The 23,708-nt window shown below is 31.2% G+C and overlaps 2 protein-coding genes and 1 pseudogene across 2 annotated transcripts; all 3 read right to left on the bottom strand.

The window, feature by feature from the left end:
* Positions 1 to 394: 394 nt before the first annotated feature.
* LOC123204104 (plant UBX domain-containing protein 10-like) lies at positions 395 to 4,338 on the bottom strand. The gene is made up of 4 exons (XM_044620661.1): positions 3,261 to 4,338; positions 1,385 to 1,555; positions 993 to 1,196; positions 395 to 903 (listed from the first exon to the last, which is right to left on the bottom strand). The coding sequence occupies exons 1-4, from the start codon at positions 4,059 to 4,061 to the stop codon at positions 676 to 678; spliced, it is 1,404 nt and encodes a 467-aa protein (XP_044476596.1). The 5' UTR covers positions 4,062 to 4,338; the 3' UTR covers positions 395 to 675.
* A 3,132-nt stretch (positions 4,339 to 7,470) lies between these two features.
* LOC123204764 lies at positions 7,471 to 13,221 on the bottom strand (annotated as a pseudogene).
* LOC123204163 (transcription factor LHW-like) lies at positions 13,090 to 18,396 on the bottom strand. The gene is made up of 10 exons (XM_044620744.1): positions 17,950 to 18,396; positions 17,062 to 17,151; positions 16,787 to 16,895; positions 16,590 to 16,631; positions 16,399 to 16,458; positions 14,707 to 16,278; positions 14,314 to 14,415; positions 14,064 to 14,216; positions 13,852 to 13,977; positions 13,090 to 13,764 (listed from the first exon to the last, which is right to left on the bottom strand). The coding sequence occupies exons 1-10, from the start codon at positions 18,057 to 18,059 to the stop codon at positions 13,582 to 13,584; spliced, it is 2,547 nt and encodes an 848-aa protein (XP_044476679.1). The 5' UTR covers positions 18,060 to 18,396; the 3' UTR covers positions 13,090 to 13,581.
* Between the last annotated feature and the right edge of the window lie 5,312 nt (positions 18,397 to 23,708).

Below are 23,708 nucleotides of genomic sequence, written 5' to 3'. Positions count from 1 at the left end.
AAAAATCTATCTTTATAGTGATTTTTTTTTCTGATAATAATATATTATGTATAACATCCTTTAGTAAATCTCACATCGACAAAATATAAGAGAGATATTAAGTTTATCTGTATATCTCATATCGCTTAAAAATAAAAAGATTAAACTGATTAAACAACTTAAAAACTCTTCAAACTGTTAAGATACATTTTGGATTGTAAAGACTAAAAATAAAACCATAATAAACTATGTATTCAAAATAAATAACATCTTGACAGTAAATCGGTTTATTCGAGCGAGGATCTTACACTAGGATATTCAACACTTGAACACCTTTGCTGTACAATTAAATCTTCTTTCCATGCAAGGATTCGTGCCTCTGAAAACTAAATCATGTCACCAATTTACTACAATATTGGAGCAATTGGATCCAGCGTTTTTTTATACCACATTAAAAAAGAATAACAGGTTAAGCTTACATATTTTCAGTCTGTTCTATGTGCAAATCAATATTCATTATTCACTACCATCTTTCAAGTAGGCCAATGAAACATCCATGTGATATATGGGTAGCTATCTTATCTCATTGTATCAGTCATTGTTAATACAAGTTGTAACAGGAAAAAGGAACATTACAGAATAACCTCATTGCAGCTTCCAACTTCACTACTCTTCCTCATTTAGCTGGGCATCACACTAGTTCAGCTCCACAAAAAGGCTGGCCTGAGGATGCAATCCTGCTTCTTTCAAGGACAAAGACAGTTTTTCTGACCCATATACAACCCTAGGGAAGTTGGACACAAGACTATAATCCTCTACATCCAAGCAACCCAAAGAATCAACGTAGTCATACAGCAATTGGACGGCTGCAGTACTGTGGAACCTCCTCTCTTTGCGTTCTCCATTTGGGAAGCGCACCAAAACCTAATTCAATTCAACAGAAAAAAATTTACAATTATGTACTAGATATGAGAATTTCATATTCTCAAATGCACAAAGAAAAGAATGATTACTTGTGTGACATTAGGTCCTTTTTCAGGTTCATCACCAAGTGCAAGGGCTTTCTCCTGCCGCAATTTAGCTAATGCAGCCTCTCTTTCCGCAGCTTCCCATGCTGCTCTCTCACGAGCCTCTTCTTCCTCCTTAAGTTTCCTCTCAGCTTCAGCAGCTTCCCTTTCCAAACGTTCTTGCTCTTCTCTCCTCTGGCGTTCCCTTGCCTTACAAGACCAAAAAAATGGGGGAAAAGAGAGAAAGAAAAACATTTAGAAAAGGAGAAAACAATAGCTACATAGTTCCTTATATAATGTACTCCTTTGCTCGAGAGGAGCACAGGTAATGCATACTATCTGGTCCAGAAGAGCCAAGCACTAAACAAATGAAAAACTGAATTTTAACAGCAACATACTTGATCAGCTTCAAGTGCAGCTCTGTATGCTGCATCTTGCTCTTCCCGCAAAAGCATGTTGTTCCTTCTTTCTTCTGCATCAAGCCTCGCTTGGAGAAGAACAGGATTGCTTTCTTCAATTACTCTCTGCAGTATACCCAGCATTTCTTCGGGAGATTTGGGTCCCTCAATCTGTAGAGCCAGGAGAAACCAAAAATAAGTACATCATTAGAAAAAATATCATCATAAAAGGGATTTTGGAACAAAAAAATTGGATAGTGGCAATGTGATGCAAATACTTTCTGCAAAGTAAACTTCAGCTTTGTAAAGGAGTATACTCAAATTCTCATATAGAGCTCTATAAAGCTGTAAATAAAGTAAAATGTAAAATTCAGATAACCAACCACTAAAATGAACCTAGAACCAAATTACAAGAGACTGACGATTATGGTCTTAACTACACCTCTCAATTGATATAAACAGGTCAAGGAAGACTAGACCAAGGCCTCTGCCAGAAAATTTCTCCATGGGGTACTCAAAAAATTATAAAAACATGTGCAGAGTAAATAGTTGGAAGAGAATTGTTCTCCACTTGTTTAAGATTAAGATGTGGGTCCACCAGAGTAATTAAGTACGGAACATCCAATGCCAGTGAAGGGGTAACAGGTAATACTTCTAATGAGACTGAAGTAGAGCCATAAAACCAACGATTCCACTCCCCCAAACGACTATAGGGAGTACACAACATTTTTATCCAGAATTTTGGTTTATGATAACCTAAAAATTCAAGTCTCAAAGCTAAAACCCAATCTCAGGTTGCTATTGGCAACTTCACTCTAACTGTTCTAGTTAATTGATCACTAAAGTTTTAATCGTAAGCACCCAAAAAGTGTTGTGAGATGTTCAAGCATAAATCATTGGTGCCAAATGTATATGACTTAATATTGAGAAACTTCATAAGCAATTCTTGGTGCTCTCAGATTAAAATAAAGAGAAACACCCCAATATTAGGTGACACAGATGCTGCATTTTTGCCTGAAGCTGAAGCAGAATGATAAAAACAACTTGAAAAAAATTATAATATCAGAAATTCACCAAGATATCAGGCCCTTCGATCAGGCCATGAACTACAGAGTCATGTGCCATAAATTACTCAACCTAACCCATTTATAGATTCCACACCCTCATAAATCCTCCTTGAACAAACGAATAAGATAAATAATTACATATGTATAACAGCTCCCTCATTAGTTTGTAAGTATAGAACACAGAATTTCACATGATAGTTGAAGTTTTCCTCTTCCATCTTACTACAGTAAAAAAACAATTCAGCTACAAACCTTAATAAACCACAGGTGTTAAACAAAGGACAGTGAAATGAACTGGTTAAATACAACTAACCAACCAATTTCAAAATGAAAAAGGAACATCTAGGGAGGAAGTAAATGCTTCCATATAATCCAAATAAAACTTGTCAACTTTAGGTTAAAACTATTAAGCATCATGACTTTTCACCATCACATATTATCAAATGATAGAATAGACAGATTCATTCCGACTCGGAACACATCCTAACAGTTTCATAACATTTCCAATATTTTTTTCATTTACTGTTACCAGATAAACGTATAAACTTCATGAAACCAAAGAGAAACTATAAAGTTTTTCCTCTTTCAATCATTAAAATCCATTTTTATCCCAACTCAGTTTTTCTTCTTACAGCAAGAACACCAGGAACTCAAAAACCTCCTGTACAGTTCACTCAACAGTCACCTCATTCCCCATAAATAAACAATTCTCCAACAAACAATAATTAAAAAAACAACAAATCACAAGTAAAACAACTTAAAAAATTTCTTACTGAAGCAAAGCTAAATAGAGACTCCTGATGCGATACCTGTTGAAGTAAAGCTATCCTCTGATCCGTGGCAGGCATAACCACTGCACAAAATGGGAACCTCGCAGCTTTCAAGCTATTACTCATTTTAAATCCTTCACTAGCCCTAATACTCCCACCCCAAGCAACCAAATTCTCGTTCACAAACGCCGCAAGCACCTCGCTACACAACGTCCCCTCGCAAAATGAAGGCGTATCGGGATGGTCCGGCGAGTGCAAATACACGAACAACAGCTTGAACGCACCCCTTGACCTCTGCAAAGCGTCCATGAAACCCTCAGAAACAAAATTAGGCTTCAAACTCCCATAATCTCTCTCAAAGGCCGACACAAACTCCATCGCTTCCAAAGCCGCGGCCGAAACCGAAGCCAGACGAGCTGATGACTCACCATTCCGGCTCGAACTCGAACCCAGGCCGATCATTCCCAAAGAATACGACAAAACACCACCAGCTGCCCATAGACCCAGCCCGACAGCCACCGAAATGAGGCCGATACTTCCAGAAATTACGGAATAAGGTAAGGTGATTAGTCTCCAAGCCAAACCAGGCCCAGCAACGACATTTCCAGGAGAATCGGAGCGGTCAATGGAATTTTGACCATCATGAGACAATGAATTGGAATCAACGGTGGTATTATTGTCGGTGGCTGAAGTTTGTCCCGGCGGATTGGAGGAGGTGAAGGATGAGATCGCGAGTTCCAGGTCCCAATCGTGAGCCTGAAGTATCTCCGTACACAAATCGGGATCTTCTAAGCCAGTGATCGCTTGAAAATACGCTAATTTATCGGCTACATCAACCATTATCAATCAATATCAAAGAAAGAAAAATTGAGCTAGGGTTATATTTTCTCCGAATCCAGAAAATGAAAAAATTCTACTGAATTTTTCTTTTTAAATTTTGTTCTTTTCTGGAAACAAACAGGAATGTTGTCCAGTTCTTCTTGGGGTTTACAGTTTTGGCAACAAATAACGAAAAGGAACCGCAGTTAGACTGAAATTACAGAAATACCACCGGCTGCTGAAGAGAAAGGAATGCAGTTGTGCTGTGTCGTTTTGCTGTGGTTATCTTTTCCGTTCGGTTTTATTGGGTAGTGAGGTGAGGCTGGGTAAATCTAACTCTGACGACTGACGAGTGAGATGAAATGACGCCGTATTGACGTGACCGTGCTCATTATTGAAATCCCACCAATGTTTTCCTCGGCAAGAGAGTCCATTGAAATATCGTTGACACCTTATCTTGTTTGTGAATAATTTGAACATTTTTAATGTTATGGTACTTAATTGTTTAAAAATAATATTTAAAATTTTTTTTATAAAATTTATAATTAAATATATAATTCATTTTATTTAACACTAAAATAAATTTAATTTAATAATACCTATATTTAAATACAATAAATAAAATTTTAGTTTAAGTTTTTATAATAAATTTTTAAAAAAATTTAATTTTTACATTGATCAAGTTAAACCTAGAATTATACAGATTGAATCAGTTTGAATAATAGTTAGCAGATCAATCAATTAGATTAACTGATCCGATCTGGTTTTTAAAGCTATGTTGTAAATAATTGAAATATTTGTGTCTAATATAAAAGGATGTTTTTGGTTTGAGTAATTTTTTACTATAAAAAATAAAAAATTATCACAAAAATAAATTATCAGATAAATTATTACAATATCTGATAAAATTAAATAAAAATTGATAATAATATATTATTATTTTGTTTAGTGAAAGATAATAAAATAATACTAATATAATATTTTATATAAATACCTTTAGGTATAATTACTATAAAATATTATTTATATTACTTGTTATATTAATTGAAAATAAATTTATTTAATCTTAAAAATTAATAATTAAAAATCAAAATCTATTAAAATCAAAATCATCTTAATAACATTTTATTACTTAAGGTGAAGTTGATAATCAAATTATCGTAATATTTTGTTACTTACAAAATAAATAAAGTAATGTAAATAATAAAAGTTAGACCCCCCAATGTAAATGCACAAAATTTATGTATTTAATTGAATATTTAAATAATATATTATTTTTATTAAATAAAGGCACAATATATCCTATTACATAGTTTGAGGTGTAAGATCAAATTATTTGCCTAATTCGTTGTGTTTGGGAATGAATTTTAGAGTTGGACTTTTTTTTTTAATTGGATTTTCTTCTTTATTTAGATTTAATCAAATGTACTTTGAACTTATTATGTGTGTAGTATTCAACCTAGTTAGTAAATATGTGTATAATTTGTGTATTGTTCACGTTCATGTATTATTCATATATTAAATACGTATTTTAGTCCTTGTATTAAATACAAATTATACGTTGTATTTTAGTTTACTATATTTTTTAATTTTTAGCTAAACTTAAAGTATAAAATTGTCCCTTCTATTTTCAATTATTTACAAAAATACCACTGTTATTTGAAAAAAAAACCAACAACATTTTTTTCTTAATTCTCAATCCTAATTTTACGTTTTTCTCCCCTGTAGCTTATACAAAAATTCATTTTGATCTAAAGTTGAAATCCAAACTAATTAATTTGTTTGTTTTTCTCAACTAACTAGTAGTTATTTATTGTACAAAAATTTTTAATTATATATTATGTTATATTAGGTTTAATAATTAATTAAATATTTTACATTTGAATTGTTATATTGATTTTCAATAGAAGATTCGTGAAAAATACTAAAATTATTATGATATTGTCATATTTTTTAAAATATATTATTGACGATGTGTTATATTAAATTCGTATATATACGTTTCATGTTTTTTTCTATGCAAATTTTACGAATATTTTTTTAAAAACGTATTTTTTATTATTCGTCATGTTATATCTGCATAATTCACATAACATTTTTTTCTGTTCTTGTAGTTACTAACTAGGGTATTTGCATGTAACATTTTTATAATTAACTTTTAATTATGCATATGTATATGGGTATTTAATTATATTTTAGTAATGTAATGTTTAATTAACATGCTTATCGATTTTCGTTGATATATTTATATGTTTAGATAATTTTAATATCGTAATATAACAATTTTGTTTGTCCAAGCATATTATTTTGTGATAAAATGTAAAGATTCATAACGAATTTTGTTGTTTTACGTTAAATGATTTATATTTTGATACGACATATTTTGTTGATAGTTTAAATTAATTTGAATTATATTAAATAATTTTAAATATAATTCAAATCGAAATAAAGTTTAGAATCTTTGACTCAAAACTCCGACAAACATGATTTGAATATGATATGAAGATTCAAATCAAAAAATCCACAAATTACTTATGGCATTTCCGTCATTCTACATGTCTTCGAATGATTAAAAATAAAAATATAATTTTAATATACCGTTGGGAGACTTGGAGTCTCACCTTTTTACCGTGCAAATCATCTTAAAGGGCTAAAAATACATATTTGACCTTATGTTGTTCATTTAAATGACATTAATGCCACCGACATTATAGACTTAACTTCTGTCGGTGGCATTCATGTTATAAAAATCCATTATTATTATTATTATTTTCTTACTTTTAAGTGCCTAAATTATGTTAAATTTAACTAATTTAGATTTTAGTACTGTTAATAATTATCATCTACATTATGTAATTGGACACCTTCAGATTCTCAAAAGGGATTGGTTTTTTGACCTAATAACTAACTTCAAAATTTAGGGTTTATCAGGCAAAACCCTACTATCAACAAATAACTTGAGTCAAACTATCAGATTAAAATTCTATCTATTCAATTTAAATTAAGTTGAATAACAAACCAAATCAAAATAATTCAATTCGAATTCAATCCCATATATAAGTGAATTTGTTATTATGGTGAATATATGAAGGTAGAGTTAAATTCAAATTAAGTTTATTTGAACTTAAACTTTAAAAGTGTTTAACTAGTCAAACTCACGAGGTTGAACATTTCGATGCAAAATGACTTTATTTTAACTAATATGTATTAAAACAGCGTCGTTTTAATAACAAGTTGAGTTCAAGTTCAAGTTTGGTTCTATACAAATCGAGATAAGTTTAAACTCGACTTAGTTCGAATTCGATCCCATGTAAAGGTGACATTAAAAGACCAAGAGGATGTATTTATAGGTGGTAAAATGACAAAAAGAATGTATTATTTAAGCAAAGATCAAGGACATATGATTTTGGACATGGAGCAAATGTATTATTCAGACCTTTTCCAAACTCTTTATGGTATCCTGATCATTCTGTTCATCGGCTGGTCCAACTTTAGTGCTTGCCGGATTCTGCTTGAATTTATATTGGCTCAGCACTTCAAATTCTGCTAAATTTGCTAGTTCTTCAACTTCTTCTGCAACAGCTTCAACCCTGGAAGCTAATTCTACCAGTAAAGAAGCAAATGTTGCCACTGAAATGATTCCCATCAGAGGGATTGAAGCTGCTGTTTTATTTTTTTCAGGAGTTTCATCTTCTGGATTGAATAACCCAGATAGAGATTTCAAGTCATTTTGAAGGTCTTCCACTGCACAATTCATTTCTCCAACCAACAACTCTACAGTTATTTCCTGATTGTCTGAGTCGATGCAGCCATTGAGAGCCTCTATGCAATAAGCACAACTGCGCATTGCTGCCCCAATTTTGAGGTACCGTTTCCATGGATGACTGAAGTTGAAGCGGCCATAGGCTGTTTCCCATCTTGCAAAGTTGGCCTATCTAAAATAACAATGAATTAGTTAGTTGAATAACTTCTATAGAAGATTTGTTAAAATCTCAAGCGTAAAGTAAGCGAACGTTAAAAAATATAAACTTCTAATATAAGATTTATATGATTTTGAGCTCTCCAATGTTAATAGTTAATTTTTTCTTAAAGTTCATATCATTTAGTATTAGAGTTATTACTAAATCTCTCAATTCCAATCTTACGATACAAATGGTGACATCAGCATTACAATGTTCATCGAGACTAACCAAGCCCATGTGGGTTCTGATTTTAAGATCCAAAGTGTAAGATATGAGACTAGTTTTTAAAATATGGTACTCCCCAAATTCATTTCAAGATTATATTAAATATTATTCTGTCATGTACCATAGACTCTTCTGTTGCCTTTGAGTTTGGTACACATTTGTAGTCCGGCAATGTATTATGAGCTTCTTCCTCATTCTGATCAAAATACTCAGCTGCACAACCTGGAAAGATTGTGGGAAATTAAGCTGCATATATTGTTAAGATCAGTTTGTATGGTTTTATCTATAGCAAGGTTCATACCGTCCAAGGAATTGGCAAGTTTGTCCATGTTTCTAGTGATTACATTGTAGTGCTCCTTGCCAGCCCAAATGGGGCAACATGCTCACAAGAATGCATAGAGAAGTCTCAATGATAATGGTGGAAATTCTTGGATGGGGCCAAGTCAAATAGTTTATCCACTTACATTACAGTCACTTTTAAAAATTGACCATCAAACAGTTTTTTTGACCCAAGAATGCAAATTTTAGGTTCATTTAACATAAAGGGAAATGATAGATGAAAAGTTGCAGAGCTTTCAGAAGAAGACTTGCCAACAGTATTTTCAAGCGCAACAACAGTCATAATTGCCCACATGGCATTCCCTCCAACGTCCTTGTACAGAGGTCTCAGATAGTAAAATACAGGCACCACAGTGAGCGCTAGTTCCACCTTAAGGCCATGGATGGCTTTTCTGGGGTCATCCGCCCCCCAAGTCCCATGCCTTCTCCAGAAATCTCCACGCTTTCAAAACAAGCACTGCTATCATATTCTTCAGGCCTAGCCATACCTTGCTGGCCAGCCCTGCAGCCGCCTGTGGAACTAAAATCTCTGATGACCCATCTGCCACCCTTATTTTCCACTCCAATGGCTATTTCCCAAGACCCTGTTGCCATAGCAAGTCAATGTCAATGTGGTAATTGGATGATCAATGTCACTGCTGAGAAATACCAAAGTAAATTTATATTAGGCTAAAAGACTTGTTCCACCCAAGGTTTGATGTAATCCTAGTCATACCCGTCAACTTTAAAAAACTCAAAATCCCATCCATACCCAATTTCTGTTAAAATTTTCAATTAGGATTAAGTGTAAAATCGTTATTTTAATAATATTATTATATAAAATTCATTAATTCCCCCCACCCTAGGGTTTTAAAAAATAACAACTTTATCCCTAATTAAATTTTTTCAGTTTTAAAACATCACAATTACCTCCCAAACCTAGGTGAACCCAAACCCAATAGGACCACAATCAACAGATGGTAATATAGGGGGTCTGATTCCAGAGAGCAGGTTCAACGTAAAAGTAAAATAAATAAAAAAATTACAAAATTATCTTTTGATATTAAATTTTATAGAAAATATTCATTCTTAAAAAATAGTACTAAAATAATAAATTGGTTGAAGGGTTCATTTTGAGATCAGCCCGCCAGACTTCCACATAGGATCCTTATCAAAAACCAATTTGGGCCTTGCATATGGAGACAAGACTCAGGCTAGTCCCTGTCTCCAAGGGCCCAATCTCAATCCATCATATAGCACCTACTCCTGGGCTTCTTGGGCCGAGCCCTGATTTGCTCACCTATAATCATCACCATTGACCTTAAGATAAAGACCTGTTTTTTTTAATCATATGAAGTCTTTTTAATTTTTCCATACATAATACATCTTAGGTATCATAAATCTTTTTTTTTTTTTTGTTTAAAATCAAACTCTGTTAATAAAAAAAATTTTCTTGGTATTACCATTTATCCCTGCTATATCATTTTTCAAGATTATCATATAACTTATAATTAATAAAAATTAGAAAAAACATTTTAAATATGCAAATTTCATACAATCTCTCTTATTCTAATTTCCTTTCGCCTTCTTCCTCTCTTCAAGATTTCAGGTTGCCATCAATTTTACCCCTTTTCTCTTCTTCCTATGTTTCCCTGATCCATTTCATTTCAACATTTTTATCCTCTTCAATGATTCAAATATTTCATGTTATCGTTTATGACAACTTTTAATTAATTGAGTCATTGATAACTCTATCAATTAAAGTTATCATTTACGATAACACATATCTTGACAAAAGACAGAGTTGTAAAGGTTGAAAGAAGTGAAATTGTGATGGTGATGGTAAAATTGCGATGGTGGCCAGAGTTTCTAAAAAAATTTTAGAGATTGATTTTATAAATTTCTAAACTTTTTTATTGACTAAATTGTTGTGTTTAAAATGTTATAGTCTCACATATAAAATTTTTGACTTCATCAAAGTTTTACGTTGTATGTAAGGAGATTTTCATTGTTATCTTAGTGAGATAACATTTTACCAATGTTATTCGGTGTTGGGAAATTTGGGGATAATATTTTATGCATTTATAGTGAAGTATTATTTTCAACATATTTATCACTTAAGTGGAAACCTTGTGAAGATGGAGATTTGTTAAAGATTTTGACTCGTTTCCTCTTGGTTTTTTTGTGAAACTTTAAGTTGTACTTGTTTAAGAAAATTTGTTATAATAGAAATGCAATTACGCAAGAAAAAACAATTCTAGAATGATAAATTTGTTAAATGTTGTAGATCGTTTCCTCTTTTGGTGTCCTTGTGAAGTTTGAGTTTTTTTTTTTTAAACCTTTTATAATAGAAATACAAGCATATAAAAAATAACAATTCTACAAGAATTAAGAAAGCATTTCAAAGGTTTTTTTTTTTTTAACCTCCATAAGCATATAAAAAGAGAAATTGTTAAGGGTCTCACCGAATTAGTATAACATGTAAGAGAATTTCTTTTTAAACACATTTTGGCATACCATTAATTTAGGGCTTTTAGTAGGTATCATATCTTTGTCGATCTAGTTTTATAATTAGTAATATAATATATACCTATTTTAAATATATAAATATGTACATATTTATATATTTTAAATTAAATGTTATTTTATTTTAAATTCAAAATCACTTAATCATATAATGACTAATAGAAATATATATATATTTACATATATAAAATAAGTATATATAATTTTATTATTTTATAATAGTGATTAAGATATCGTTATCGCTCCTTTACGATATCATATAATATATCACACTTAGTATATCCCATAAAAGATATACTCCTTTATAGGGTGTAAATAAAAATGGGTTATGCCAAATCACAGGCACAAGTACATAATACGAAATTCCTTTACATTATTCTTTCCTCAGTGGTAAGACTTTAAAACCTCTCAACATCCTTTCCTCGAGTCAGCTGCAAGTAAAGTGGGGAACCCAACATGGTTGGCCTTGGTGGGTAGAATTTTAATGCTTCATTTGTTCGAAGTGATAAAGAGAAATCTATTAGTGGGTTTTGCCTGTTAAGGTGCAGTTGGCATCATTTACATTCTTATAATGGTTATTCTGCATCTGGGTATATGTTTATTCCCCCTGAAAATATGTCGAATGAGCAATATTATGCATATGAGCAATACTATGTGTACCCACTTTAGATACACAAATATATACACACTCATATGTGTCATCATATGATTGGTTATTGTTTTATTCTTAATTCAAAATCATCCAATCACATAATGACACATATAAATGTGTATATATTTGTGTATCCAAAGTGGGTACACATAGTTTTATTGTATGCGTATTCACTTTTAGATATATATAAAATATGTTAATATTATAAGATTTATTTTTGTATAAATTGAATAAAATAAATCAATTAACTATAATCTCAAGATCTACGCATAAATTATAAAATATTGAATTAAATTTTAAAGTTTTAAGAATAGCTAGATCCTCATGCAATTTGAATCCATAAAATATCTGAAATTATATATCGAGATCACCTTTCGATGTGACTTAGTTTTCTACTTCAAAAACCTCCCTAAATGATAGTTTTGAATGGGTAAGTTATACTGCAATTTATATTGCATTAGATTTTGAAGTAACGATTAAGTCAATATATTGTAGAATAATTGATCCCCCTCAAAGTCTAATAAACCTTAGCCCACCCAGATCATAACTTTAAATATATTAGACTTATCTTTATCGATTATTCAAATTCATCTGTAAACTGATATTTATCATAATTAATGTTAACATACATTAAGAAATTTCTAAAAATCATATAATTAAGTATTATTTTATCTTTAATTTAAAATTATTCAACCAAGTAATAATGCATATATATATATATATATATATATATATATATATATATATATATATATATATATAAAATGTTGAATTAGGTCATGAATAGGACCATCCAGCCGCCCCTAATCTTTTTCATAACAGGAGGCAGGGCACTTTAGTTTAAATAAAGGCTTTGGATCGCTCAGTGGTGATTTCACTTGAAAAGAAAGACCACTTATCTCTCCCTAAGTTGGAACCTTTACACAACTGAATGCACTCATTTGAAAGGCCAACTCAACTATCAAAGGTTGCCTTCTAATCAAATCCATTTACTTTGCAAAAGCTGATTTTGACCCTTTAAACTCATGTCCTAATCAAAGATTATTGAAGCTGCTAAGGATGCATATCTCATTCCTCCTTTTCCAAGAGGACAAAAATAATTCTCTTCCACTGCTTCAAATCTTAATTCTTGAAACTTCTAGTATACAGTTGAGCTGAATTTTCTTGGTGGAGGCAGCAATAATTTTGTTCAGAAAGTGAAATGGTACACCAATTTGATATCAAATCTTGTATGGATTCAAGCTTTTGCTTAATATTTGACTTCTGGTTTGTTTTAATGGCTGACGCATGGCGCATTCATAGATTATGATGAACTCCATGGAAAAATGATTCTGTTATTGTACAAGCACAACATTCAGATTTGGGATGGAGTAAATCTCTGCAATTTTACTAATCAAACTACTAACTAAAACATCAGCTGCAAATTATAAACAATTAGCACGTTGTGGCAAGATCAACAAGAAAGAAACATGAAACAACATACTTCAGCACCACTCATGCCATGTTTTAATGTTTGTCTGTCATACGTAACATGCAAGGCAAGTTTCTGCAGTGGGTTTTGCTTCCTGTGCAAGGCTAAGACATGCACAGTGTCAAAATCCCATCTTTAATCAGGACTTGTTTCAGGCAGAATGGTCTAATGCCTTCTCTTCAAATGTACTTCCTAGAACTTATCAACCTTATGCACATTTCACTTTTTCATTTCCAAGATGGCCGATGTGGAATGAAGAGCCACCTTAAGGCTATTCAGCAGTGGCTAGCTCTTCAATTTTCAGAACACCAATCACCGCAGGCCAAGAACTGAATGCTCAAGGTATCTCTGAAACCGTTTTCTATCGTCCACGATGATTGAAGTGTCTCAGCCAAGCTGATTGGAAGTGGCAACAGGCATCAGAGGTTGCTGATAACTATTTAATAGAGGAATCCCAACATCCATGGCCTTACTCGCCTGGTTGCCTGAATCAGTTCCAAAAGTGGATGTTTGTTGTAGAAGTTGAACAAGGGACCAAAATATATCCATCCTTGTTACCTGCCCGTTTCCCTGTAACGTATTTTACAGTCAGTTGCCGAATGAGTATAACTAAGTCATCTAAGATTATTACTTTTAACTACCAATGATTAAATTTACCTCAACTATGAAGCGTGCCCATATTTTATCCTCTCTAATCTCCATTATTCCCTTCCAAATATTCAAACCAAAACCCCTAATTATGTCTGCTATTTCTAGAAAGAATCCTCTGTCCTCACAAAGCATCTGCAACGATGGAAGGGGAAGCACATTCAATAAGCAAATTTCTTAGTAGATATCAGGAATTTAACTTTTCTCATTCTTCATTGTACCTCAATGAGCATTTGACCTGGTGGACTCAAGTCCTCAACTATTATCGGGCAAACCATTGTCTGACCCCCTACTTCAAATGCCCATGTAGCACCACCACTGTCATTATGACTAGACATGTTGTCTTTAAGAACTCCCTTCTCCTTGCCAATCAACTATAACAACAGGCAAAATTATTTTTCAATCAATACATCAGGCAAACAAAAACTAAACTTGTATTATATAGTGGGAATAAACAAATCAGCCGGTTACCTTTGGCTCATCAGCTTCTTTCAGCTTGTCTGCATATTTTGTTATGCTTTGCAAGAAAAGCATGTGTTTGATGGTGAGATCTAACAATGCATCAATGCTACACTGTAACATCAACCAGAATAGCATGCATCAATATTTTATAGATACTAGTGCAGTGTCAACCAGAAACTAAAGTGCAAAAAATGCTCCCTCTAATATTACAAAATTGTATAAAGTGCAAAGTCCAACCTCTCATATTTGAAAAACCTGAAACGGATATAATTGTAAGGAAATGTGTTGTGTTTTAGGAATGGAAAAATAAGTGCCCTATTTTTCAAGGAAAACTTATTCATCAAAATGTTAGGCCTTTGTGTATTTCCTATAAATAAAAGACTTTAACCCAGAATAATTTACCTTTACACCATTAGGGATGATCCCTCTCAACTCCTTGAGACGGTCTTGGATCTGCTGTCGATCTTTGGGCCTGGGACGAATACTTTCCCCAGGTCTGGCCCTTTTGCGGCTAACCTTCGAAGGTTTTTCAGGCTTCTTAGCTGTTGCAACAGCAGAATTTTCAGCATTGATGCTATAGCCATCATCAGTCCATAAACCTACTTGTGACTTTAGAAGAAGATCTTTCTTGTGCACAAGATCATGCATCTCCTGGTTACAGAAAGGCTGCATTAAACCCATGCTTCTATCAGAGAAAGAAAGTTTTGTCAATGGAACTTGATTACTGTCAGAGGAAAAACTTTCCACTTTCCTTCTTTTGGCGGAGGATAATTGATCCTCAAAATTACATCGACTAAAAGAACTAGAACTACTAACACCATTTAAAATCTCCTCAAGCCCTAATTGAGAGAATAGCCCTCGCCGGGGGCCACCTTTGGAGCCAACATCCAAGTCTGTTACGCACTCTGGCATACAAGTGCTAATAGGTGAATGATCACCACCCACTACAGGCTTTATACAGTCTTCCCAGCGCTTCCCAGATCTTTTACATCCAAAATCAAGTCCCAAACTTTCAAACAGATCATTTTCCCGGCTGTGAACATTCATAAAATTCTCTTGTCCATTACATACAAATGAATTGCTGATTGAACTTTGAACTGAGTTAGATGGATGTTTAGTTGGAATGTCAACTGAAACATCACCTTGAACCATACCAGATAAAACTGAAGAGGATCCTATTGACTTTAAAAGATCAGAATTGTCTTGTGAAGGACTGAATAACTGAGATAGATCTTCCACTTTACAGGAATTTGAGAAATATGCAGCGAAATCAACTGGCTTAAACTCCTCTGGGAATCTAGGTAGATTAGTTGCCATATCAGGGAGTTTAGCTTCAGTTTCACTTATCTGAGATAAATCTTCCATCATCTCTCCTACAATGTCTGGCATTTTTTTTTCTATGCTAACCAATCCCTTTGTGCAGGAATTATGGACAAAAGCATCTGCTTTTGCAGAACATACATTTGAAGAATCCTGGACTACACTTCCAAAAGGAAATGGCTGCTCAAGCGCAGTCAAAATAGAATCCTCGTTACTCCATGAACTCAAGCAGGGGGTATTGGCAACTGAGTCTTTAACTGAAGTAGATGGTATGAACATTGGCTGGTACAGAGCATTAGATTTCTCAGGTGATAGGACTTGAGGTTCTCCGCTGGGAATTTGCAATTGGTTACAAAGATGAGAAGATAGGATACTTCTGTGGTCAATCCCTGATGTGAAAGTGGAGGGCTGAATAAGATCTGATAACAAACATGGGCTTCCCTTTAATAATCTAGAGCTGCCATCATGTACAGGACCAAAATTGTCATTTAAGGAATTTCCGGAGGATATTAGTGAAGCAAAGATAGCACTAATATCATCTGTTTCCCTGTTCAATGATGTCGGTGGGTTTTCCAATTGTATAAGCCCATCAGAATTTTCCATGTCCTGTAACAATTTTTTTGTTTGATCTAAAAATTTCATACTCTCCAACATCTGCAACAGCAACAGCTTTATAAGTAACTACCTTTAGTGCAAGGTCCAAGAATAAAAGAACTTGAGAAATTTAAATTTTGATGAGAATAAATATTTATTCAATCCTTTAATTGTATTTACCTTTTGGGTTGATCCAAACTGTACCACTCCTCTTGACTCCACTGATATCAATGCAATTGTCTGCAAACCAACATAAATGCAAGTAAACATGGTTATGGTTTAGATGATGAAAATTCCAAAACAAAAACTTTAACAGCCTAAGAGAAGACTCAGAATTATGTTAACCATGAAACACACTAAACAAAAGATACCCGTATTCCTGATGAAAATAGGTGATGAAAGTCTGAATCATCCTGTACAATAAGAAGAGAGTTTCAAAATAAGTATAAAACTGATTCCTCAAGAGAAGCAACTGAACTATATAACAAGAGCTGATGCTTTGGCCCAATCGGCAACTAGGCAAAAATTGATGTACTAACAATTTACACAGCAATAATTAATGAAATACCTGAAACACATCTTGACTTCCAATAGGACTAGTAGAGTTTCGTTCTCCACCAAGAACATCAGAGAACATCCATTTGTGCTTCCCAGTGAGAGCAACTTCACCAATTATTCTACATTATAAAAAGAAAGGTCAAGATCAGGCATGCCGGAGTTCTCTCCAATTTTATGAGCTTATGTATGAAATGGTTAAGAAAAGATGATCTTGCAAATGAATTTCGGGGGACTAAGATTGAAGAATTCAATAGAATAATCAGTATAACCGAAAAACTGGCGCACCCTTCACCAAGCATGTGGACTTGTAAGAGCATCTTATCAACCACTGTGGCCATTTGTTCTTCATAGTGGGCATCTTGCAAAGTCAAAAACCTTACAACATTTCAAGAGAACAATTTATAGTCAGCAAATACATTGTAATTGAATATAACCAAACTCATGATTTTGAAACCATCAACTACAATAACTTTCTTAGAATTCCAAAGAGGACAAAATGCTAAAATTGACTCTCTTATAATCAAAACTTTTAAGTCAAGTTACTAATATAAAGATAAAAAATTTTCAAGCTCAAAAGAAACAATCTAAACAAGCTCACAAAAACTTTTTCATCAAGGATCAGAACCTAGATTTGGTTTCCTGCAAAATCAAGAATCTCGTTGAACTAGAAGGAACTGTTTGGAACGTTTAACAAAAAGTGCAGTTCCGAACCATCTTGCGTAACTTTTAACAAATGTGATGAAAAAAATACTTGTATTTTCTCCAAGACAAGAACTTAGATGAGAGATCTGAATCATCATAATTTTTAGAGAAAAAAAAAAGGGAACACCTGAAAGACGTTAGAACGAGGGAATTTTTACCACTGTAGAAGAAGAAAATTTGTTCACATTTTCCTTTTTCCTTCACATTCATATTCCAGCACAAAAACTAAACATAAAAAGAAGGCGAAAATTACAGTTGCACACAGTCCTAAAAACCCCACCAGGATTAAACATAAAGAAGAAACCCAGTGCAAGTTCACGGTAAGAAATGTGAAAATGAAACTACGAAATGCGAAAAATAAAAATCGCATCTTTTGTTGAATCAAAAAACAAGAAGCAGTCAAAGACAAAGACTACAAGAAAACAAAATATGCAGCCAAATACTCAAAATAAACAAATATTGTAAACCTACATTTGGTTTTGTTGATCAAAACTCCAAAAAACACCAAAAGACCACCCATTACTGCAACATAAACTCTCAAGCTTCCTCTTGAGCACCGAACCCATCTCTAAATCACCCATTTCACGAGCGAAAAAAGAGTTCAAAATCCCAAACTGACTACTCACAACCCCATGAAGCAATACGTAGACATGCGGCCACAAAGAAGACGCTTCCCCTCACACTGAAAAGATAAAACCAAAAGGGTAAAACTATGACAGAGCAGAAGGTTGGAAGCAGCAGATGAATCAAAAGCTGGCGGTGTAACTCTTTGACTCAAAGAGCCTGTGTTTTGTTGTGTAAAAATTTTGTTGCAAGAAAAATGAAAGTGGTTTACAACTTTTATATATAGAAGAGAAGTGAAGAATGAATACAAAGGAAGATGATGATAAAAGGGACAAAATTGAAAATCTGATTCAGTTTTTGGAGCTTCAGGAGACAGTGAGACTGAGATATTCCACATCTACTGCTGTGTTATAGTTGGTTTCTTTTACCGGCTGTAACCGGTCATGGTAGTTGGCTTTCTCGTGTTTCAAGTTTAATATCTCACGAGAATTTGGAATTTTCATGACTCAATTATGATGGTGAATTGATGCTTTTAATTTAATATTATTTTATTCGCAATAATGGGTATCTATCAAAAATATATATATATATATATATATGTTTTTAATTTAAATATTTATATATTTATATACATTATTATATAATTAAATTTTATTTTATTTTATTTTTAGTTTAAAATTATTTAACAATATAATAATATATATTTATTTATATATTTAAAACGAGTATATATAATTTTATTAAATAAAAAATCTATAATATTAGAGGAATTTCATATAAAATTATATAAATTAATAACAATGATTAATTTATGTATTAATATTAATAATATTAATAAATATTAAAATCATTCAATTAGAGGTGAACATAAATCGAGTCAAATCTAAACAACTTTTAGTTTGAGTTTGGTTCGAGTTTATTAAGTCAATATTAAGGAGGTTTCAAGTTTGGTTCGAGTTTATTGAGTCAATATTAAGGAGGTTTCGAGTTTGATTTGAATAAAAATAATTTGATTCAAAAGTTCGGCTCAAATTTATAATTCAAATCTATTACTCGAATATGTGGTTCAGATTTATTATTCAAATTTGTGATTCATTAATAAAACAAAGTTGTTTAATAATTACTTAACATAATTTAAATCGAATCACAAATTAAGTTTAAATCGAATCGAGTCATCTATCTAATTGCTAGTCATATCAAATCAAACTCTCTTTTGCTCGAGTTCAGCTCAGTTTGAAAATGAACCGAACCTTTTAAACTAATTCAAACTGAGTTAAACCGAATCAAATCGGTTTTTAAACCTGAGTCAATTCAATTTGGGTCTATCTTGTATTCAATTAATTGATAATATATAATTATTATTATACAAATTAATAATACAAAATTTCATTATCTTTTTATAAGTAAATAGAAAATAATTTAACTTTATATTGATTTTTTTCTATAAATGGAATAATATTGGTTTTTTAAAATTAAAAAATATTTTTGTGATAATATAAATTTTATTATATTATTTGCATTGATTATGCACCTTATATGTTGGAAATCATTATGCCATTTTATTGGTTTTACACTATTACTTAATGGACTTAATCATTGTCTCAGAAAGTTCGGGAATTATTTTATTTAATACAATACTAATTAGAAATTTTTTTAAAAATTATATTAAAGATAATTAATTAAAATATTATTTTTAAAAAGGGTTATAAAAAATTAATTCTCTGATATACCTTTAAAATCAATTATCTAAATTAAATATAAAATTACTTTTATTTTTATTTTCTATACTAAACTATTGAAAAAAACTACTAGCGAAGTGGTAGATGTATATATTTTTTAATTTTTCTCATTTATAGTTAGGTATTAAAGCCTTTTTTCCGCTCGAGATTTGGTTTATTTCTAAATTTTCAATCATAAAATTTTAAAAACTTAAATATTTATTTTTTATTAAAAATTTTTATTTGAATTAAATATAAAATTGTTATTTATAAATAATATTAATGTTAAAAAACTAATAATTGTCTCTCACCTAAAATTTGAAAATTTAACTTTTTTTTAAAGTTTTTTCTCTTTTTTGATCACCTCCATTTCAACCAATAGTCGAGTCTTTCCACCCATCTTTCTGTTTTAACTTTTTTTACCCATTTCTCTCGATGTTGCTCATTCATGATCTAGAAGACGAATGATTTATCTTTTTTTTTTATAAATATAATACTATTTTAATTATTTATCCTAATTTGATTTACATTAAAATATTCTCATTAAATGTAGAAACTAAATTTATTTATTAAAAAAGAAGGGAAAAAATATAACAAAAGTATAGAACTCAAGGGTTGGGTAGATTAGTAAAATCTTAGACTAATAATTAAAGATCAAATCAGATGGAAATTAAACCCTAAATAAATGAAATTATCCATAAATGTAAGAATAATATTATGTATATAATTTTTGTGTATTACTTTATATGTAAATAATGTCGTGTTATTATATAATTAGATAGTTAAAAATTAAAAATAAAATAATATATAATTTTATAATGACATATTATTATTTATGTACAAAATATTATTATAAATGTAAATCCCTTAGATTGAACACAAGATATCTTCTTTTGTTGTATCAAGAGAAATATATATATATATAAAATCAAAATAAAAAAATTATAATTATAACTCATATTTAAAATATAAATAATATATTTTAACCATATTATATATATAAATAATAAAATATTTTTTAAAAAATTAATAATAAAATTATATGATGGTATATTATTATTTTTATATTTATATAATTTTTGTTGTTTTATTAATAGCTGAATACTAAAACTGGCCCTGCCAACTTGCACCAAATTTGGCCTGCATGGCCTGCGCACGTTAGCAGTCCCGACTAATATAATAAATAAGCCATGGAAAGTGGAGCCTTTAGCACTTGATAAGCGCGTGCTGTCACGCTCGATAGGTTAAGCTTAAGCATCACATGAGGCAAGTTCGATGTACGAAGTGTAATGAACAAATATTTGTTAATTGTTAAGTTGGAGTCCCGAAGAGGAAGGCTGTGATTATTGAGGAAGGTGGTGTGAGCAGCGGCGACGGCTGAGAGGGGCAGTGGGGTGGCCGGATAATGACAGAGAATATTTCAGGTGGTGGTGGGTCCGATGAAACTTCGGGAAATAAAACATTCATTTTTTAAAAGGTATGTGGGGTTTGTAGGGTTCAATTTCTGAAACCACCCTCTGCCATTGCTGGCCTCCAAGTTCTAGCCTCGTTGCTCACGAATTCAATTATATATAAATTTTTGCCTTCACCGGGAATACAAATATAAATACAAATTTGAGTTCAGACTTATCTGAATTGGCCGATGCATATTAATTAAAATTGAAAAAAATTTTGTTTAAATATTTTTAGATAAATTTTAAGTAATTTTATTTTTTTATAAATTTAATTTAATTTTTAATAATATCCCTTTCGGTTAATTATATCAAATTTGATATAATTTTTTTATAACAATATTTTCTTTTAGAACATATTCTATGTTTAATAAATTATGATTCGATAATTCAAAAATTTATTCGAAAACAAATCAATTTTTGATGTAATACATATTAGAACAAAAATATAAATATAAGTGTGAAAAATGAATACGAGTGCGAGCAGATGCTTGTAGGTGTAAGCAGGTGCATGTGACTATGAGCAAGTACGAACAGGTGCTTGAGGGTATGAGCAGGTGTATAGTATTTTTATTTAAAATTATTTTTAATTCAAATCAAATTCAAATTATTTTTGATTTTGATTTAATAAATTTAAATTAAATTATTTTTATTCAAATTAAATTTAAATTAAAAAGTATATTCTAACATAATATTCGGTCGGAGTTTCCTACTCTCAAAATTAAAGGTGGGAAAGTGAACTGACCAATGCTTGATGCTTGGTCTGCCCTTTAGTGATCTCATGGATGACAAAAAAGAGTATCCACTTTTTGTCTTTAATCTCAAGTCGTCTTTGGCTTTAAAGATTATTAATTTATTATTACATCTAAATCTTGCTTATAATCTTGGGTTACTGCTAATAAATGTGTTACGTATTTTATTTTATGAAATTCTTGCTGTCCTTATCCAGAATTATCAGTACTGTACTGTGTTTATGGAAAGGACAAGTTGGACATAAAATAAAATTTTTAATGGGAGTTGGTAGGGAATCATTGAGGTTAATGCGCCTTCATTATACTGAAGCAATCAATTGAGATCATTTTAGTTGAGAAGGCAATTTCATCAGTAAAATCGGAACGGATTTTTGGTCGGTCTCTTTCCAAGTAGGAAAGGGATTTTCTAACAAGACCAAAACAGGATGTCTAAAATCATTGTAATTAAGGATAGGATAAATATATTTTCTACGTGGCATCTTTCTGGTTTGACTTATCATATTTTCTCTAAATTATTAAGTTATTTTTACAAATTTTAAATTATTATAAATATTTTTTAATAATTAAAAAATATTTTATTATTTTTTTAACACAGATAAGAGGAGAGAGTGTGGAAATTTTTTTATGCAAGGATAAGGAAAAAGAGAATGAAAATTTATTAATAAGAAGGGAAATGAGAATTCTTCGTCATTATGGTAAAATAAAAAACTGGTTTGATCCTCTTCTGTTTGTCTTCTCTTTCTACATATTCTTTTATCTTTAATATATAAATTTTAAATTATTATAAATATTCTCTAACACTTAATAAATATATAATAATATTTTTAGTGGGGATAAAAGAGAAAAATGTAAATAATTTTCTCGATAGGGATAAAGAGAAAAGAAGAGAGAAATTTTTTTCATGGAAAGGGGACAAGAATTTCAGTTCATCCTTGTGTTGGAGTCGGGACGGAAACAGGGAAAAGTTTTCCCGATTTCCCCAATGGGTATGGAGACTAAAGTATTTATCTCCTATCCGATCCGTTATCATCTCTTCTTCACGAGATAACCCTTGAGTCTTCCAAATGAGAATTGGTCTTCTCCTGGACTGAAAAACTTAGAAAAACATTATCCTACTAAATTTTAAGAGTTTCTGTCCACAAGGGGAAATGGGTTAAATTCAGTTCCTCACAGAAAATGAGTGTCCGCTCAGTTCAGTCTGATCTCTTTTACTTTACAATGGCCTGAGCACAAGTCTAGTATATCTATTAATACATAAAGAAATTCATGGTCCCAGCTTGTTTTACATAAAAAATCTAAGTTCAAATTTAGAAAGCTCCAATATTAAAGTAATTGGCTGCATTTTCATAGCCTAAAAAACTAATTCCCACCCAGGGTTTGATAAAATCACAATTCTTACATGTTAAGTTTGAAAAAAATCAATTTTAAATATTTTAACGAATTTTATTAACTTTTTGTTTTTAAGTAAAAAAAAAGCCCTCCAGCCAAACAATACTTTACTTCCAAAATTTTAAAAATAATTTTATACCATAATTTATAGTAATTTCAATTAAAAATAATAAAAAATTATTATAAAATATAGAAAAATGTATCAATGATGTATAATTATACATTTTGTGGTAAATTATAATTTTTAAAATATTAATTTGGGGGTGTTAATGAAATTTAAAAGGTTTTTTAAATTTAAAACAGTTTTGGGGTGTATTAAATTTATATTATATTTTCAAAAATATATGAGATAAATA

This window comes from Mangifera indica, chromosome 20, assembly GCF_011075055.1.
Source record: "Mangifera indica cultivar Alphonso chromosome 20, CATAS_Mindica_2.1, whole genome shotgun sequence".
Taxonomy (NCBI): Eukaryota; Viridiplantae; Streptophyta; class Magnoliopsida; order Sapindales; family Anacardiaceae; genus Mangifera; species Mangifera indica.
The sequence above is the reverse complement of the archived record's forward strand: the minus strand, read 5'-3'. Positions and strand labels throughout refer to the sequence as shown.

Bases quoted from the DNA above. Each gene is read 5' to 3' on its own strand.
- LOC123204104 (XM_044620661.1), bottom strand. From the start codon at position 4,061: ATGGTTGATGTAGCCGATAAATTAGCGTATTTTCAAGCGATCACTGGC. The intron at 1,556-3,260 runs GTATCGCATCAG...CTGGCTCTACAG, and splicing joins GGATAGCTTTACTTCAACAG to ATTGAGGGACCCAAATCTCC. The intron at 1,197-1,384 runs GTATGTTGCTGT...TGGTCTTGTAAG, and splicing joins CTGCACTTGAAGCTGATCAA to GCAAGGGAACGCCAGAGGAG.
- LOC123204163 (XM_044620744.1), bottom strand. From the start codon at position 18,059: ATGGGTGATTTAGAGATGGGTTCGGTGCTCAAGAGGAAGCTTGAGAGT. The intron at 16,896-17,061 runs GTGCGCCAGTTT...TTTATAATGTAG, and splicing joins GTCCACATGCTTGGTGAAGG to AATAATTGGTGAAGTTGCTC. The intron at 16,459-16,589 runs GTATCTTTTGTT...GTTGGTTTGCAG, and splicing joins TATTTTCATCAGGAATACGG to ACAATTGCATTGATATCAGT.